General features: G+C 41.2%; 1 protein-coding gene across 4 annotated transcripts in view; it reads left to right on the forward strand.

Moving 5' to 3' along the window:
• The window catches only part of EXOC4 (exocyst complex component 4), an 831,307-nt gene that overhangs the window by 17,018 nt on the left and 794,706 nt on the right, over positions 1-19,583 (forward strand). For 3 of the 4 annotated variants that reach the window (XM_079931122.1, XM_079931120.1, XM_079931121.1), the window contains exon 2: positions 12,140-12,329. Coding sequence is in view for 2 of the 4 variants with exons in the window: in XM_079931120.1 (XP_079787246.1) it covers positions 12,140-12,329 (190 nt within the window). In the remaining 2 variants the exon portion in view is untranslated. Of the gene's footprint in view, positions 1-7,574; positions 7,822-12,139; positions 12,330-19,583 lie in introns of those variants that run through there. The other variant, XM_079931123.1, reaches the window with a different exon arrangement.

Here is a 19,583-nt window from a genome sequence, read left to right on the forward strand (position 1 = left end):
TTTATAAAGCCTTTGCAAAAAATACCGTGGCACGTAATTCAGGTGTTTTTCTGTTGGAAACTTGGTGCCTTTTTGTGCTGAATATTACGGGAGACATTATTTTGTACTCAAAATGTCAGTTGAGAGCTTGTTAGAAATGCGGACTCTTAGGCGCCACCTGAACCACCTAACCTGAATCTGCTGTTTTAACAAGAGTCTCAGGTGAGTCTAATAAATGTTAGTTTGAGTAGCCCTTAGGACATAATTTGGGAAAATACAAGAAACCAAGTAGCATTGTTAGCTTGTTTTTAGCTGAGATAATGGTATGGCCATTTTTCTTTTTAAAAAGTACTCTTCTTGGGCTTCCCTGGTGGCGCAGTGGTTGAGTCCGCCTGCCGATGCAGCGGACACGGGTTCGTGCCCTGGTCCGGGAAGATTCTACATGCCGCCGAGTGGCTGGGCCCGTTAGCCATGGCTGCTGAGCCTGCGCGTCCGGAGCCTGTGCTCTGCAATGGGAGAGGCCACAACTGTGAGAGGCCCGCGTACCGCATTAAAAAAAAAAAAAAAAAAAAGTACTCTTCTTAACAGATAAATACTGAAATACATACCAGTAAAAATGATATCACTTCTGGGATTTGCTGCAAAATAAGAAGATTGGAGTCAGTGAGAGTATAGATGAAAAAAGATGGGAATGTGTTGATAATTGTTGAAGCTGGGTTTATTCAATGAGTCTCTTAATTTTTGTGTTTGAAAATTTCCATAAAAATTTCACATGTGTATGTATGTTTATAATATATGTATATGCTGGGGAGAGGGAAGGTGGTGGGAATGACAAGGTTCTGTAGGTTAATAAATTGCAGAAATGCTGCATAATATATTCCTCTTCTATCCACCCCGCTCCTACCCAGACAACCTCCCGCCCAGAGGTACCTTGTACATTAACATATTAAAGTCTCCTGAAAATGACTGTTGTTAGGAAACCTTCAATTTATGTAACCCAGAATTTCCAAAATAGCCTATTACCACATAATGTCTATTAATATCTTATAAAACACTGTTTCTGAGGAACTCACTAGAAACTTCTTATTAGGGAATAGCATACATGTTTAAAATGATCGAATGCTGTAATGCGTTGTAGTAACAAACATTCCCCAGGAGGTGAAAAATGAGATGACTGAAAACGGTGCTTTAAGGACACGGGGCTTAAAATGGGAGTGAAAGAGAGGTAGGGTTTGGTTCGGTAAGGGTGGGGGAGATTTTAAGTTGACTTTGTCAACCCTAGACTGTTGTATGCTTTTGGTAGAGGTGATTTTACTTAATTTTGGTAATGGCCTTCTCTGTTGGCTACAAGATTTATACTTTGGGTCCCCACAAGTGTTTTATATAACCGAGTTAATTGAAATATAGAAAAACTGCATGTGTCAGGTATAGTAATTGGCCCTAAGCACTGTCTGAAGGAAGATGCCAGTGAAGTTTTCAATTGACTTTAAAGCAGAAATTGTTTACTGTCACTTGATATTAAGTGAATCTCTTTGTAGTGAATTAGGGGATGTTGTTTTTATGCATCAGAAAACTTTTTCAGAGGGACTTGTCATTATGAATCACTATCAGTTGGGATGGGATTCGCTATCAATTGGGATGGGATTATCTTGTATTTTGTGGGATCTAATAAGACATAATTCAGAAACAAGCAATTGCGATGTCTAATTGAATATAATAAAATCTGATTTAAAAGTGTAATGTAGATTTGGTTATGCTTTGAGTGAAGCCATATCTTATGTGATTATATAGTGATACACATCTCATATATTTAATGTGTAATTTTTTTTTTTTACAAAACTCAGAATTACGAGTTTTTATAGTTCATTGGAAGCCTTTGTAGACTATTCTTCTTATACAAAGGGGTCTGCTTCATTTAATAGGCTTTGAAGACCGCTTCTCAACTTGTTTGGTTAGGGTTCATAGTCGTAGTAAACTCTTTTCCTCCTTTTCAGTTTGTACTTTCACACTACTCAGAACTGTATTTAGTGTCCCTCCTGATATAATAGGTATATTGTTACTGTCAGGCATTTCTTAGGATGGCTGTTACATATTTTCGAAGGAAAGAAAATCTGACTCACACTGAAATAACGGCTAAGCGGATCTAATAGTGTAATCTAATATCTTCTAGTTAAAAGCAGTTTGGAAAAGAAAATAGAATTCACGTTTTCAAGAATCATGTCAGCTCTAGACTCTTTTTTTCTTGTGTTGGGATCAATAACAAAAAGGAATACTATGTTCTAGAAAGATCAGTAAGTTAATTGTTCATTTTCGTCCTACTTGGAGTGAGGTTCAGAAACTAGTTAACCCTTGAATATTTGTTGAGAGTTTAAAAATACTCAGTTTGGGCCTTATGATAATATGTTAGAATATGTTGTAAAGATGACTCCTTCTGCTTTTTCCATTATGCAATTTAAAAAATTCACAAGAATTGTCCGAAAAAGAGAAGGTGGTACTGATTGAGGGATTCAGGTGCTTGATGAGTAAAAAGTGCAGGGGCTCAGTGACATCTAGTTTATCTGCTAAGGGGCCCACTTTGAGTACTTCCCAGAATGGGGATCACTGAGGAGATTTGATTCTTACTGTAGATTTTGATCTATAGAGCTGTAGCTTCCTGGTAAGTGATTTCTGGATATGTGGAGCCTTACTTGTAATTAGTTTCTCTGAGTTGCTTGAAGTGATTTCCATTAATTGTTTAATCTTTATCATTCCTGGAGGAGAGGTCACTGGATGCTAACAAGGAATGCCCTTAGAAGACAATTAAGCATATTAACTGTTTTCAGAAAGCCTGACTTAATGCTGATTATTCTGCAGGTGTCACCAAAATTCAGGTGTATTATGTTAAATATTTCTTATAGCAGGTTAATTAGTTATCTGAGACTCTATCAGGCAGGTAACTCTTCTTGGGGAAGAATCTGTGTTGCTGAGGTTAAGGGGGGGATTACTGGTAACATCTGCCTTGAGATTTTACCCAACCAGAATAACACCTCCTGTGTTTTATAGGGTGGTGTATTAGTCTGCTCAGGCTGCCATAACAAAATACCATAGACTGGGTGACTTAAACAACAAATTTTCTCACAGTTTTGGAGGCTAGAAGTCTAAGATCACGGTCTTGTACCATCAGGGTTGGTGTCTGGTGAGGCCTCTCTTCTTGGCTGGTAGATGGCCATCTTCTCGTGTGTCCTCAGATGGCCCTTCCTCTGAGTGTGTGGGGAGGGAGAGGGCTCTCGTGTCTCTTCCTCTTTTTAGAAGGACACCAGTTCCATCGCATTAACGCCCTGCCTGTATGACCTCACTTAATTTTTTTTTTTTTTTGCGGTACACGGGCCTCTCACTGTTGTGGCCTCTCCCGTTGCGGAGCACAGGCTCCGGATGCTCAGGCTCAGCGGCCATGGCTCACGGGCTCAGCCGCTCCGCAGCACGTGGGATCTTCCCGGACCAGGGCACGAATCCGTGTCCCCTGCATCGGCAGGCGGACTCTCAACCACTGCGCCACCAGGGAAGCCCCTCACTTAATCTTTATTACCTCTCTTCTAGGCCCTGCCTCCAAATACAGTCACGTTGGGGATTAGGGATTCAACATATGAATTTTGTGGTGGTAGGTGGTGTGTGTGTCACAATTCAGTCCATAACATATGGTACTCTGGGCACTCTTACTTGTTGAAATACCCTAAAATGCTTCCAGAGTGACAGCCTGGCAATCTTGAGGCTCAGGCAAGAGCCCTGGTCAGGCTAATTTTTCACACTTGTTGTCAGTCTTACTACATGCTTTTCTGTCTTACAATGTTTAACAGTCCTCTATTAGCCCTCCAATACCGAATACTTGTACTGTGGACGCTCTTCAGAGAATTTCTGTCTGGTCAGCTTGAACTATCAAAAGGCTTGCTCAGAGGAGGTAGTTAATGAAACATGATTTGTTCCATTTAGTCCTTTAAATTCCCTAAATTCTATTCTTAGATTAAAATCATTGGAAAGCTTAATACTTTGGACTATATTCAGAGTCTTTGAAAATCTCTTAGGTCCGAGTTGTGTTTTAATGTTACGTTCTTGAAGGGACTTATAAGAAATGGCCGTGTAAAATTCATTACTTTGTTTTTAGAAAGTTGTTGAGGACATTGGTCACTATATTGTGTCATGTCTTCTTGTTTTATTTTTATTTTAAATTTTTTTTTTTTTATTTTGGGCTGTGTTGGGTCTTCGTTGCTGCACGCAGGCTTTCTCTAGTTGCTGCACGTGGGGGCTACTCTTCGTTGTGGTGTGTGGGCTTCTCACTGCGGTGGCTTCTTGTTGTGGAGTGCAGGCTCTAGGCACACAGGCCTCAGTAGTTGTGGCATGAGGGCTTCAGTAGTTGTGGCTCTCAGGCTCTAGAGTGTAGGCTCAGTAGTTGTGGTGCACGGGCTTAGTTGCTCCGTGGCATGTGGGATCTTCCCGGACCAGGGCTTGAACCTGTGTCCCCTGCATTGGCAGGTGGATTCTTAACTGCTGTGCCACCAGGGAAGTCCATGTCTTCTTGTTTTAAGTGAAAGTTTTTTTTTTGTTTTTAGAATTTAGTATTAGTTTAAAGTTTGCTTGCTTAGAGCAACTGGAATCTGTCTTTTTGAGAATGGGAATTATATATAATTGGCTAGGGTTCTCTTTTTGCATCGGCTACTAGGAACCCCAAAGTTAAATTGGGGGCTCATTTCATACATGCTACGTTTGTCCGTATGACCTGTGTACCTGTGTTTTACATTTATATGGCATTGTTGTCCTGCTTGTCTTCAACTATTTCCTCTTTCTCTTTTGTATTGTCCACATTCTTGCATATACAAACCATCTCAGATCTTTTTTGGAAAGAACTGGGATAGAATTGAAATGAAACTTGAAAGTAAATATTGTTACTCATTATTCGCCATTAACTGTTGGTTGAAAGCTGTTATTCTTTTCTTTGGTGCTAACTCCCAGGTGACTTTAGAGAACCCTTTCAGAGTAGAAGCCCGCAAAGCTGTCCTGATGTGGCTCCCGGCTTCCTCTCTGACCTCGTCTCCTATCATTGTCATCCGTCCTCCCTTCTCTAAAGCCACATTGACTTCTTGACCATTCCTTTTTCCTTGAACAGGCCAAACATGTCCTACCTCAGGGCCTGTGTGTCTTCTCTTGTCTCTGGGATCAGTTTACCCAGGTAGTGCCAGCCGCACCCCTCCTGCTCCCTCCGGCTTTCTAGAAAGCTCTGTTCAAATGGCATCTTGATCTGAGAAACCATTCCTGGCCTTCTTGTGTAAAAGAGTCTCCCTTCCCCCTACCCCGCCTTCGTTTTTCCATAGCTGCTCCCTCACTCTCCCGGCCTCCGTGTGTTGTATGCCTGCTTCCCCCACTAGACCAGGGTGTGAGCTTCATGAGGGAGGGATTGGTTTATATTCACAGCTGTGTCTCTAGCCACTTACAGCTATGCCTGCTAAGTTGTAGGTGTGTCATAACTATTTGTTCAATGACTAAATGGACTAAATAGGGTCAATGTAGCTATTGCTTGTCCTCTCCTATAGATTTTTGAACTGACATTTATTTGTGTGAGATAGTCTAGTTGCAGTTGTTCCTTAAGGCAGGTGACTACCCTCCATGACCTCTTCAGGTCCTGCATCTTGCTGCTGCTCATTATTTAGCTTTATCTAAGCTCTTAATGTACCAGGCACCATAAGAATATAGAGAAAAGGTCTGATCTCAGTTCATAAACATCCTCAGGAATTTTCCACTGGGGGAGGCTTTAGGGGACTTGGGCTAACAATGTTGTGATTCACAAATGATTGATTTGTTCCTAATAACGTGTCAGCCCCGCATTGAGGGCATCTTATATTTTACAGAGCACATTCACACACTTCTCCAATCCTCACGATAACCTGGTGAGGCAGGTTCTCTTACCTTGTCTGTTTGACAAGGAAAGAAACAGGCCCAGACATGTTAAGTGACTTGCCCAAGGTCAAAGAGCTTGAAAGTTGCAGACGCCTCATGTTTGACATTATTTGGTCAGAAGCAAGACACTTCTGCTGTATTTCTAATGGTAGTATTCTAGATTTGTTTTTTCATTGTATTCTGCCTTTGACTGGAGGTTATTGTTTCTCTTGAGTGATAGGTTACCTTTGGGTGACTAACCCTGTTTTCATAGGTGTGCTTTTTCTTTTATATGATCTTGCTTTTGTCTTTTTTAAAGAGTAATATCGACTTTTGTGTACTTTCTCCTGTCTGGACTCCATTACTCTATTAAGTCCAAAGTGAAAGCAAAATTGTTCCATAGAAGGAGCCAGTTATCAGTGACTAGTTATTTTCCTTTCAAAACACTTGACCGGCTGCACTGAAATACAGAAGCTGGTATCAAAAAGGAACCTGACAAATTTCGTTTTAGACCTGCAGGTATTTCCCCTGGGTTTTTATGCTTGTTTATAGGGCTTTCTTGGTGGTTGTAAATTCACTAGAACCATTTAACGTATGTGTTCCTACGAGGTGTTGTTAACAATAGCGTAGCATGGGTACCGTGGTCCTTTTAGTCCACTGGGTAAATAAATTCCTTCCTGGGATTAATTAGTCATGGTTAGTGATGTCATTCATCATGCAAATGCCAGAGCTGTGTTAGTGAAAAATTCTTAGTGATCCAGAGACGTCTGTGTCCAGCTTAACTGGAATCTACGCTTTTATGTGCATCCATGAACTTGGCAATAGTTTGTAAAGCATAATGATTTTGAGATAGGAATGGAAAGCTCTAAAGAATGGTTCAGTAACTTGAAGGCATCTTGGGATGGCAACTTCAAATAGTTTCTCCTCTGCTCCATGTCTTCTTTTAGCTCATGCTTTTTAAACCTTCTTGTCCAGATTCAAGACTGTTACTACTGAAGAAGCCGCCAGGTGCTCTGTTGACATCTCTAGCTGTTCACTCCTCTCTTGACATGTGGGCTGTAGCTTGATTAGGCTGCAGTCCTGCAGCTCAGGAGCTGAAGGCGGGAAAGGCGGTTTCACAGCATGTATAGTGGAAAGGGCATGGGTTTTGGCGTCAAGTATACTCAGCTTTAATTTCATTTTTGATGTTAGCTGTGTGCAACTTTACCTCACTCTTCCTTTGAATCTTGATCTGTAAAAAGGTGGTGATACTATCTCACCAGACCATTTTGAGAGTCACCTTAAATTATGTGTACAAAATAACTAATGCATTGTTTGGTGTATAATAGACATTCAGTAACTTATATCCTGTGCCTCACTTTTGACCTTCTTTTCCCAAAATGTGGGACACAGGAATGCACGTAAATTTGTGCATTTAGTTTTAAAATCTCCCAAGTAGAGGGTGAGTGAGAGCTAGATTGTCTGTCAAAGGGATCTTGGATCATTTTTGGACTCAACATTTACAAAAGAATACTGTGTAGTTTTAGGTTACATGATTAGAAATAGAGTGCCTATATTATGGGATATAAAACCTCTTCCTGTCTGGATGGTCACACCCTATTAGAAGTATGTTGTGTCAGTTCTGAGTACCACATCTTGAGGCAGGATAGGGAACCTTTTAAGAACCAGACTCTCCAGGTCTGAGGCCTGGCTCTGTTACTTAAAAGTTCTGTGCTTCAAACGCACAACTCAGTCTTCATTTGTAAGAAGAGGGGGGACATTGGCACCTACTCCACAGGTGTTGTCTGGAATAAATTATTATATATAAACCACTTAGATTAATGTAATAAGTCCTATGTGAGTGTTACCCATTTTCAAGGGAACTTCAGAAGAAAGTAACAAGGCTGGTGGGCTGCCATGTTGTGGGAGAAACAGATGAAGAAATTGGAGGTGCTGAAGGTGAGAAAAAAACTATTGAGAGTCCTTTACCATTTAAAGAGAGACTTTATGAAAGAGGGAATAGACTTATTTTATGTTGCTGAAAAGGGTGGAACTAGGATCAATGGGTAGAAATTACAAAGAGGCTGGTTTTGCTTTATGTTAATGAAAGACCTTGTAACAAGTAGAGCAGTTCAAGATTGCAGTGAATGGCTTTGTGGGCCAGTGAGGTTTCCCTTGCACAGAGGCTTAGAAGGCCGAGGAGAAGTTCCTGACCTGGCTGGCGGGGTGAGCTAGACGACAGACGTTCTCTTCTACCCTGCTCTCAGTTCAGGTCAAGAGACTTGCTTAAAGTAGGATAATCCTACACTGAGTTTTGCTGCGTTTTGGTAGCATGTGTGGGAACTTTCTCCCTAGAGTCAGTCTGCTTTTATGGTCTATCATTCATTCATTGTGCAGATATTTATTGTGGGAGGCATTGTATTTCTGGTCTCACTTTGCAGAAAAGAAAACAGGTTGGAAATGAATCTTCGTTTATGGTCTACTATTACTTGACACCATGCAGTCCCTGGAGGAACCCAATGAATTAGGTTTCATTTTTGTTGGGAGACGATTCTCCTTGGGAAGGTTGTGTTTCTGAAGTTCTTGTGAGCAAAGTACGGGTGCCCTTTGTTTTAGACTGTCAAGGATGTTTGACATGTTTGGAAAATAGAGATAACCTTTCCAGAGCAAAGGGCAGGCATGTTTACTGCCTTTAAGCAGGCATGTTTAAGCTCAGGCCTCCTCTCCAGCAACTCAGCATGTGTAGGCCTCCATTTGGGCCCATCCTTCCAACGCCCATGGGTCTTGTGGGCAGGGGGCCTGCTACAAATATGCTGATGCTCGTGTTACTTGCTGTGCTATGACTAATAAAGTCCTGAGCTTCTGACCCACCCGGGAGTTTTGTGACTTCCCCCAGCATCCGTGAAACTGTGGCAGGCTAACTTGTTAGCTTCTAAGTAGGATAAAGTCTCAGACTTCGCATTTCTTGACAGTATGGAGGAGTGAAGTGGGAGGTCAAATCTCATGCCTCTCCTATAAAAAGGGAGAGGGAGGGGACTTCCCTGGTGGTGCAGTGGTTAAGAATCTGCCTGCCAATGCAGGGGACACGGGTTCGAGCCCTGATCTGGGAAGATCCCATATGCCGCGGAGCAACTAAGCCCGTGCGTCACAACTACTGAGCCTGAGCTCTAGAGCCCTCGAGCCACAACTGCTGAGCCCGCATGCCACAACTACTGAAGCCCGAGTGCCTAGAGCCCATGCTCTGCAGCAAGAGAAGCCACAGCAATGAGAAGCTGCACACTGCAACAAAGAGTAGCCCCCTCTCGCCACAACTAGAGAAAGCCGCGTGCAGCAACGAAAACCCAACACGGCCAAAAATAAATAATAAATAAATTTATAAAAAAAAAGGGAGAGGGAGGATAACCACAGGACCCACTCCAGTGGGCTGTTCTGAGGATTAAACATACTTTCTATAAAATGTGCAGCCTCTAGATATTAGTGGCTATTATTGCTGCCTTCCTTTTCTCTAATTAAAAAAAAAAACTTTAATGGTTTTGTCCTCTCAGAGTTCTCCTATGTAAGTATATTTGACTAAAGGCAAAATGTCATTCAGCCCAGTTTACATCAAGAGGATAAATTTCAAATGTGGGGCAAACATGGCACAGGCTATTTCCTTATATAAATATTTTCTCTGAAAATGAAAATAGGAGCTAAAACCTCCTACAGGCCCATCTTTCTCATCTTCATTTTAGTAACCCTTTCTGTTTTCTAAGTAATTTCTAATGCCATGGTAATGTGTTACAGTGACCACTGATGCCCGAGAAGGTGTCCTCTCTCTCAGCCTGACATCTTCCTTGATGGTAATTCTACTAGTTAATGTAAACAATGTGAAATGCTTGGCATGTTTCCTCCCACAAACGGTGGTGGGGAGGAAATCATGCACAGCGTCATAAAGATGGCAGACTGATCCAGTGTAGCTTTGAAAAGTCTGTGGCCATTGGCTGTGAAAGAGGGGAAATGATAGTTCAATATCTGGGAACTCTTCCCTTTGGGACACTTGATAAAGTGAAGGCATTTTCTGACTGTGCTTTACTTTAGATTAACAGCCTGGAAGGTTTCAGATTTAAAGAGCAAAGTTATATATCACAGAAACAACAGGATGATATGCTTAGCCACCCTGTAGCCAAATACTGCAAGTAGTATTGGTAGCTCTCTCTTTGAAACCAAATTCCCCCTAAGTTCTCTACTTTGACTTACTTTATTAGTCAAATGCTTGTGTGGTATTTTCTACCTGAAAGTAAGCTTGGAGGTAGTCTGGTGTAGGCTTAGCAGTTGACAGAGGAGGACACAGGATCTGGCATGGTAAAGGCCTTCCTTCAAGTCTTGGGGTTCCCAGTGTGTTGCCTGGAGCGTATCCTGTAGCCCTCACAGGCTTCACCTTTCCCTTCCTTCCATTTCTATCCCTCCTGCTCCCCATTTCATGCTGGGCCCCATCTCTTGGCATCTCTAACACACTTGCAAACTTCTTTTTTGAGGTTAGATTGAAGTCAGAGACTGGCCTGCTGAATCGCCCTCTAAATTGGAAGATAAGTTTTATATATTATGTGACTCATGAATTAAGATCTTTTACTCTAAATGACATTTTGGAGAAGACTGTTGTACAGTGTTTTGCTTGCAAAAATCTGGAAGGGGTTATGTGACTGATTCGCTGACAGACCATCTCTGAAAGCAGTTCTAATGATGGACTTATAATTGATTGCATCCATCATTGAGAGCCTAAACTACCCCCTCCCTAAATTAAAAAAGATAAATGAAATAAAGTATGCTGAATGTATAGCTGACAAATCTGAGGGAATTTAATGAAACTAAATTACTGCAGCCAACAGATAAGAGAAAAGGGTTTCTTTGTTACTGATTATAACACTAAATTAAAAAAAAATTATCCAAGAAGGATAAAAGAGGAAACAAGATCTGTGGTTCATGTATCAAACTAAGTTATTGAAAGATTTTTAATAAGTGTATCTATCTCATTCCCTGCTTATTGTTGATTCGTATCAATCTTGTTAGTGCTGTTGGAAGTAAATGCAGGAACTGCCTTGTAGTATAGCTGATATTGCCGTCTGTTGTAGTGGGTTTTAGAATGACTGTGACCTTATTTCCAGGCCGCTGGGGGGCTCTGTACTAAATTCATGTCACTTGAATGAACTATTTGGAAGGCGGTTCCTCAGTGTAGAAGCAATTTTATAGTGCTTTGGGCTATGTATAAAAGAAGACCGTAAAGCAATTATACTCCAATAAAGATGTTAAAAAAAAAAAAAAGAAGACCAAGCGAAAGTGACTTAAACAATGGATATTTATTATCTCCCCTAACAGGGAGTTCCTGGGTAAGGCAGCGGTGGGTTGGCTGCTTTAGTGGCCCAATGATGTAATGGCAGTAGCTTGGCATTTCTCTTGGCTTCCCCTTCCAGGATTATAGTATGGCTAATGTATGATTATCTTAGTTTTGTATAACAGTACCCGGTGTTGGGAAAAGGGACCTGCTTCCTGTTAACCTTCTTGCAAGAAAACTACTCCTAGGGGCTTCCCTGGTGGCACAGTGGTTAAGAATCGCCTGCCAATGCAGGGAACACAGGTTCGAGCCCTGCTCCGGGAAGATCCCACATGCCGTGGAGCACCTGGGCCTGTGTGCCACAACTACTGAGCCTGCGCTCTAGATACAGCCCGTGAGCCACAACTACTGAGCCCGTGAGCCACAACTACTGAGCCCGTGAGCCACAACTACTGAGCCTGCACGCCTAGAGCCCATGCTCTGCAACGAAGAGTAGCCCCCACTTGCCGCAACTAGAGAAAGCTTGTTTGCTGCAACAAAGACCCAAAGTAGCCAAAAATAAATAAAATAAATAAATAAATAAAATATCATTTTATAAAAAGAAAAAGAAAACTACTCCTAGAAGTCCTTAGGTCTCATTGGCCAGACTTGTCACTGGTAAGGGGAATGCAAGTACTTGAATTCACTCCAACAAATCAAGACCTACCCAGGTTCTTGCAGAGCTCATGCTGCCTGTTACCTGATTATGCCAAGGGGAAAAGTGAAGAGAAAGACTCCTTGGATTGGCAACCAATAAATCCATTTTGATGGGCTGTTGGATTTTACTGTGCAGGCGGTTTCATATTTTCTCTTAGTAACTTGTTTCATTTCCTAGTGAGTGAGGTGAATGTGCTCTCATTGACTAACTCATCCTTCGTCTACTTTTGGGTTTTAAGTTTGCCTCAGCTTGATATATTCTGTCTTTACCAGGACCCTGTCTACCAGTGATGATGTTGAAGACAGAGAAAATGAGAAGGGGCGTCTTGAAGAAGCCTATGAGAAGTGTGATCGTGACCTGGATGAATTGATCGTGCAGCACTACACAGAATTGACGACAGCCATTCGCACGTACCAGAGCATCACAGAGCGCATCACCAACTCCCGAAACAAAATAAAGCAGGTAAGCCTCCATCCTTCCAATATCTGGTGATTGTTGCATCTACCATTAGTCTAGGTGTTATAGCTTGGAGGTGCCCTGGTAGTGGTAACAGCCTTAACGAGTGATTCATACTGATGCTTTGCAGGAGTTTTGCAGGTTTCTGGAAAGCCAGAATGCAGAGGATCACAGAGGGCATCTGGACTTGCTTCTTTTCTCCCTTAAGTCTGATCCTTGGCTTCTGGCATTACTTTTCTTTTTTTAAAATAAATTTATTTATTTATTTTGGCTGCGTTGGGTCTTCCTTGCTGTGTGCAGGCTTTCTCTAGTGGCAGTCAGTGGGGCCTACTCTTTGTGGTGGTGCACGGGCTTCTCATTGCGGTGGCTTTTCTTGTTGCAGAGCACGGACTAGGTGTGTGGGCTCAGTAGTTGTGGCTCGTGGGGTCTAGAGTACCGGTTCAGTAGTTTTGGCACAGAGGCTTAGTTGCTCTGTGGCATGTGGGATCTTCCTGGACCAGGGATAGAACCCACGTCCCCTGCGTTGGCAGGTGGATTCTTTTTTTTTTTTTTGCGGTATGCGGGCCTCTCACTGTTGTGGCCTCTCCCGTTGTGGAGCACAGGCTCCGGACGCGCAGGCTCAGCGGCCATGGCTCACGGGCCCAGCTGCTCTGCGGCATGTGGGATCTTCCCGGACCGGGGCACGAACCCGTGTCCCCTGCATCGGCAGGCGGACTCTCAACCACTGCGCCACCAGGGAAGCCCGGCAGGTGGATTCTTAACCGCTGCTCTACCAGGGAAGTCCCTCTGCCATTACTTTTCATTGCAGTGTGAAATGGCACAGAGGAGATGGCCTCAACTTGAGGAAGCCTACAAGGGGAGCTGTTTTAAGACTCTAGGGCCTTTTATTGTTAAAGGCTCTCGTTATAATGTATTAAATGTATTTATTGTGCTCATGTCACACATTGTGTGTGTGTATTGCTGTAGCAGTTGAAAATAAAAAAAAAATTTTTGGTTTTGAGTATGTCACCCCATTTGAAGTTAGTTGTGATTTCTCTGCAGTCATTGTACATTCTTGGTGGTTTTTGAGAAGAAAATCTAACTCACAAATTATTTAAATGTAAATACTTATGAATACTGAAGTTCTTGAATATTATTCTTTAGTAGTGACAAGCATGCATTAATTTTTATTTTGTAATTGTCTTTAATATTTTGGAGCTGTTTTTCTTTCTCTCTTCCTCTTCCTCTTCTTCTTCCCTCTTCTTGGTTCCTTTCTTCTTTTTTTTTTTATTGGGGTATAGTTGTTTTACAATGTTGTTTTAGTTTCTACTGTACAGCGAAGTGAAGTAGAGTTCCTTGTGCTATACAGCAGGTTCTTATTATCTATTTTATACATATGGGTGTACATATGTCAATCCCAATCTCCCAATTCATCCCACCACTACCCACCCACCCCGCTTTCCCACCTTGGTGTCCATACATTTGTTCTCTACATCTGTGTCTCTATTTCTGGTTTGCAAGGCAGAAATTGGTTCCTTTCTTCTTTCCTTCCTTCCCTCCCTCCCTCCCCACTTCCTTCTGTGGTTGATCTTTGAAAAACTTTTGGTTCCTGGGTGCCACATCTTTAGTTCTTAAAGGATAAAGTGGGTTCATAAGGGGTATTTTTTATATTTGGCCAAGGGATGAACGGATCAAGTAAAGGTTATACACTGTCACATCATAGTTATGTGGTTCTTGGCTATTTATTTTGAGGGTCACTCCTTTAATACCTTGTGTTACTGCTCTCTGATAAATAACAATTGGTCCCACTTACTGAGCACTGATTCCTTGCCAGGCAGAATTGTGTCTGTTCCCCACTCAACAAATTTAGGATTTGAACTCTGGTCTCCCTGCTCTGAGGTCCTTGATGCTGGTTTTCAGACATCTTTTAAGCAGTAGTCCCCCATTTCTTTGTACATGAGATATTTTGCAGAACCCCAACATACCAGTTGCCTCTTGTTTGCTATTGGGCTGAGAGATGCAGAGCCTCATGCTGGCTCCCCTCCTTAGCGCTCAGCAGCTGACCTTCAAGCACCTCTGTGGCCAGAGGGCTGCATAGACCATTTGAAGTGCGCTGCCCTGTGCTATTTGATTGGTTCGGGAATTCTCTGGGTGTACCCGCCCAGTGGTGGCTGTGCCTATGGTCTCCTCACATGTTTTCTTCCCTGCCTTCTAGACCTTATGATTTGGTGATAGGTACCTAAATGATTCTTCTAAGAATGCTGTTATATGTGAGTTTCAGCCTTGAAGAGTACAGTTCCACAATCAGTAGGTTCTTAACCTTTTTTGAAGCAATGTGGTGACCGCTTTACATTTTAAAATTAACTGGGCATTTTCAAAAGGAATTCTATAATTCTTAGCCTTTATAAGTGGTGAGCTCATCCTGTGGATTTATCGGTGAAACTAGGTAAAGCTATAGATCAGTAGCTCTAGATTTAAAGTGAACTGTAGTCCATTTTGACCCAATATACTAAGCTCAAGAGGGGTCAGAAAGTGAATCTGTAAAGCTGCTGACCTTCTGGCTTTGCCTCGGGTAATCACAGTAAGAGTGAAGGACCTCTTGGTGTTGGTGTTTTCTGATGAGTGTGCTTGACTGGAAGGACTTTGTCCTAATCTCAAGGGAGGCACTGCTGTGGTCTCTGCCTTGACTCCCTATCACTCTGAGTCAGTAGTATCTTTGCCCAAACAAAGAGTGTTTGCTGGTACTGAAAAGGAGAGTCTCATCTTGATTATTTCACATTTGTTTTAGTAGCCAGTCTTTTCACTGTCCTCCTCATTTTCAAGTATGCTGGAGTTCTGAGCAAAAGGAAACAATAGAAAATTGTTTTTTACTATATCAGACAGTTGTCAAGAAAGTAAATGTCACATAACTCAGTATTATGAACTAGCCTCAGTATTGGCAAGAGAAAAATAAAGGGCTAAATGTCTTTTCAAGAAAGCCTTTGATAGTTGATACATGGGAGAAGACAATTTTGGGGAAAAATGAAAGGGAATTTGTTTTTATTGTATAATTTGACAGTTTTGTACTGTGAAAGTCTGTTTCTCATCACCAAGGAAACACTGATGTTTCCTCACTAATCTTTGCCTGTCAGTTTTGGTTTTTAATTGCACTTTAGATTGTATACAGAATAAAGGTATGTATATTTTTAAAGTAAAAATGGGGATGATTCAGTAATCATTGGTTTACATTATTTCAGAGCCAAGCAAGATGTTGAGAACGTGTGAATCTGAGTTGACATTTTCTTTCTGCTCTCTGCCAAAAGAATGGAACAAGGATTCACTCAATAAATATTTGTTGAGTGCCAGCTATGTGCTGCTGGTGGTTTCGATACTGAAATATGTTTTAGATTTCCATGTAGTGGAAAATACCAGTCCCTGTCCTCATGGGGCTTACATGCTAGTGGGAAGACACAGGAAAACAAATAGATGATATTTAGCAACATTGATTTAGTCTCTATATTAAGTGTTTGTTTTGTGCTGAGCAGTGGTCTAGGTCCTGGGGTATAGAAGTGAGTAAAACAGACAAAAATTCCTGTCCTCGTGGAGTTTACATTCTAGTCAAGAAAGGCAGGCTATCAATTAGTAAGAGGGTATAACAGATGGTAAGAAATGCTGTGCTTAAAATAAAATTAAAAAAAAAAGCAAGGAAGGAGAATAGGGAGTTGCTGTTTTGAACAGAGTGGTCAGGGAAGGCTTCACTGAGGTTATATTCAAGCCAACACTAGAAGAAGGTGAGGGAGAGTCCGGAAAAGCACCCCAGGAAGAAGGAATAGCAGGTACAGAAAGATCCTCAAGCAAGAACATGATTGGCATTTGGGAGAGCAGCAAGGTTGGAGCTGGAGCACAGTGAGAAGTGGGGAGAGTGGCAGAGGGAGACGAGAGTGCTGGTGGGTGAGGTGTGGCAGAGTGGGTCAGGTCACGTGGGGTCTTGATCGCTGTAAGGACTTTGATTTTATCTCTGGGTGTGTGGAAATCATTGTAAGTGTTGAGCACAAGAACGGCACGATGTGTCTAACATGTTAAAAGGGCCACTCTAGCTGCTATACTGAGAAGAGATTTTAGTGGGGGCCAAGGCAGATGAAGATGTTCACGTTCATGCTTTGTTACCTTTTAAAGCTTGAGAACACAGAACTGTTTACATTTCCCATCTTGGCATTTCTTTCATTTATGGATTCTTGTTGGTAGAATCTCTGTCCTTGAGGACAATGTGAGCTGACAGATAGATCTGACTCTTCTTTGATGCTCCAAACTTCTTTATATCAGTCAAGTCCACTTAGAATTTTTTCGAGATTAAATGTGCAAATAAAATACCATGTATGATTGATCAGGTCACTTATGTGGATAAGTAAAATAGTTGGGCTGTCTTATTACTGTTGAGTACAAATGAGATGTTGCTGCATTAGAAAACCTCAGAATTTATAGGTTCTACCAGTGTCTGTCATAATGACTGTTACAGCAGCACCAGAATAGATGAATATGAATGGATATGAGTTGGGAACTTGGGCCGTATGCTTGTTGGTAGTATTTGAATTTGAGTGTTTCTTCCATCCTGTATTAAGTAGATGAGATGATGCCAGATTTCTTTAAAGATACTAAGTATCCCTCTAATGCTTATCATAGAAGCAGGTAAACTGAAGGGAAAACACAGACACTTGTCTCTGTTTTGATGTGCGCACACACACTTTACATTTCGCCCCAGTTTCGGCTGTTCTGTTGGTGCTTGATCGAGCTCTTAACTCATTTTTCTTGCCTGTAATTGGAAATAACCATATGTGATTGTTAAAGTGAAGTTGTTAGGGCTTGATCATTGAGTAATGTAACATTCATTACTTAACATTTAACTAAAATAATTTTGTGACCTTTTTATATGAAAGTATATGTTGTGAGGTGGAATTAGAATGAAGAATAACCTTAATGGATATAAAAAAGTAAGTCACAGTAGGACAACATGGTTTTGGTAGGAAGTTATTTAAGCCCAGACATAAAATCCCAGCTGCTTGTATGAGAAAGGGAAAAAAGCCTAGAAATGGACATGCTAAACTGGGGGCAAGAATGAGATAGCATCATTTAAAATCTAGGCAGTGGTCCGGATCATCAATGCGGTCACAAGAACTACAAGGCAGTCTTTTCATTAAGTTTAACTGTGTCTGTATTTGTGTTCTGTATCCAGACTCTGCAACTCAAAAGCATAGTATTGCCTTCGGTAAAGGTTGAGTGAAGCCTCTCAGAATTTAAGACCTTAAAATGGAAGCTGAAAAACTAAGGAGCAAAAAGTATGAGAACTAGAAGTTTGAGGGTAATTAAAAAATGATCTTTAGTTCTAAAGGGCTTTTAAACAGAGCACTGAGTAGTGTTTCTAAAGTTCATTTGTTCTAAGCACTTTCCATTAAGACTATGGGAAAAAGTGGCTTGGACATGTGTTAGGAGGATACCCGTGAAAATGCTTACGTGTGGACTTGTTTTTACTACAAATAAGAGAAAATTTGATACTCTGTACTTTTAGAAGTAAGAATAACGTTGATTGTTTCATTAATTTTCATTTCCCATCCCTTGCTTCTGAGGAACTTTACAGGATATTTCTAGTCTACAGTATCAATGAGGTGCTTGCACATTTGTTGTATTTTATTACAGATAACATGCACGCTCAAAGGCATTCCCCTCCTCCCCTAATACTCCATCCAAGTTCAATGCTTTTCTGATTTTATGGCTTAAAAGTTAGGGCCTCCACCACCTCCCCTCTGCCTCCATCAGCATCCTCCTCTGTCACATGTCCCAACGTGTTGTTCAGAGGCCCCAGTTCATTTCCTCCTCTCTTGATCTTTCTCAAGGCAGGGTTGCAAAAATCTCTCTCTCTCTGCTTTCTGTGTCATCTCACATATCCATTCACAATGACCTCTTGGGCCCTGTGTTCCTTATTTTCTCTTTTTCTAATAGTCTCCAATTAAAGTGATTTAGTTCTTGTTTATTGAAACTGAAATTCTTGTTTTAGGTTATTTGGAGCAAATGAAGTTACTAGAGTTCTGAGGAAGCAAAGGAAACTTGTGTTTGAGGAAGGATTTCTTTACTTGGGTTTTGATGTCATGATTTGAAAAGCTTGACTCTTCATGGATTTATTTAAGGAAGAAACAGAGTAACAGAATTTTTGAATCTTAACTATCCTGATTAAATTAGAATGGAATTAAAATGCTGTCACCACGTTTCTAAAAAGAACAGGCCTTTGAGAAATAAACATTTAGGTGGAATATGGTACCTTTCTTACATTTACCTGCATTTATTCATTGATGGACATAGCCCTGTTTCTCCCCTCCCTGTTTCAAAAATCATATTTATTGAGCTAGCGTTTAGGTACAATAAAATGCATTATTTTTAGTTCAGTGAGTTTTGTCAGACGTATATATCCTTGAATATGTTTCCATTGCCCCAGAGACTTCTCTCCTGCTTCTTTATAGACCATACCCCCCACCCCATCTTGCCCCAAATACTGATTTGAAATCTATCACCATATATTATTTTTACCTGTTACAGAACTTCATAGCGTGTATACTCCTGCGTCTGGCTTCTTTTGCTCAGCGTAATCTTGAGGTTCTTCACATTTCTTCCTTTTTATTGCTGACTGGTATTCCCCCTGCCACCCCAAGTTTTAAAAGAACATTTCTTCATAACTGACTTTCTGATCAAAAAGCTGAAGCCTCAGGGCAATTAAGTATTAAAAGTTCTTTTAGCTTCTTATGTCTGCAGCTCTGGCTAAACCGTTTAGGAAATGGTTTTGGTAATGTTCATTTTCCACACAGCCTGATGCCATTCCCCCCACCCCCAAACACACACACATTCTACCTTCCTTTTCATTTTTCCTCCATGTAGTATGTAAAAATGAGGAGTGAGCTGATTATACTGTATATATCCTCGTGTGAAATGCCATAATGGTCTTTTATTCCAATCAGAAGGGAGTTTGCCAAGCTTTGCTGACACCCTGTAAGTCTATCTCCCACTATCTGCATCAAGAGCCTAGTTGGGTGTTGTATGACATAAAATTTATTTTTAACAGTTTCCATAGTAACCATTACACACAGAGGGAAAAGCTGAGAAGTATAGAACCAAGGTGATATAAGTAGAATATCAGAAATTAGATTCTGAGAGATTTTTAACTAAGATTTAACATAGAATGGATTTAATAGCTAGAGTTCTTAACCCAGGCACCAAGAACTCCTAGAGGATCTAGGAATGGCCTTGAGAACTGTGTTT

This window comes from Stenella coeruleoalba (genome assembly GCF_951394435.1).
Source record: "Stenella coeruleoalba genome assembly, chromosome: 9".
NCBI lineage: Eukaryota > Metazoa > Chordata > Mammalia > Artiodactyla > Delphinidae > Stenella > Stenella coeruleoalba.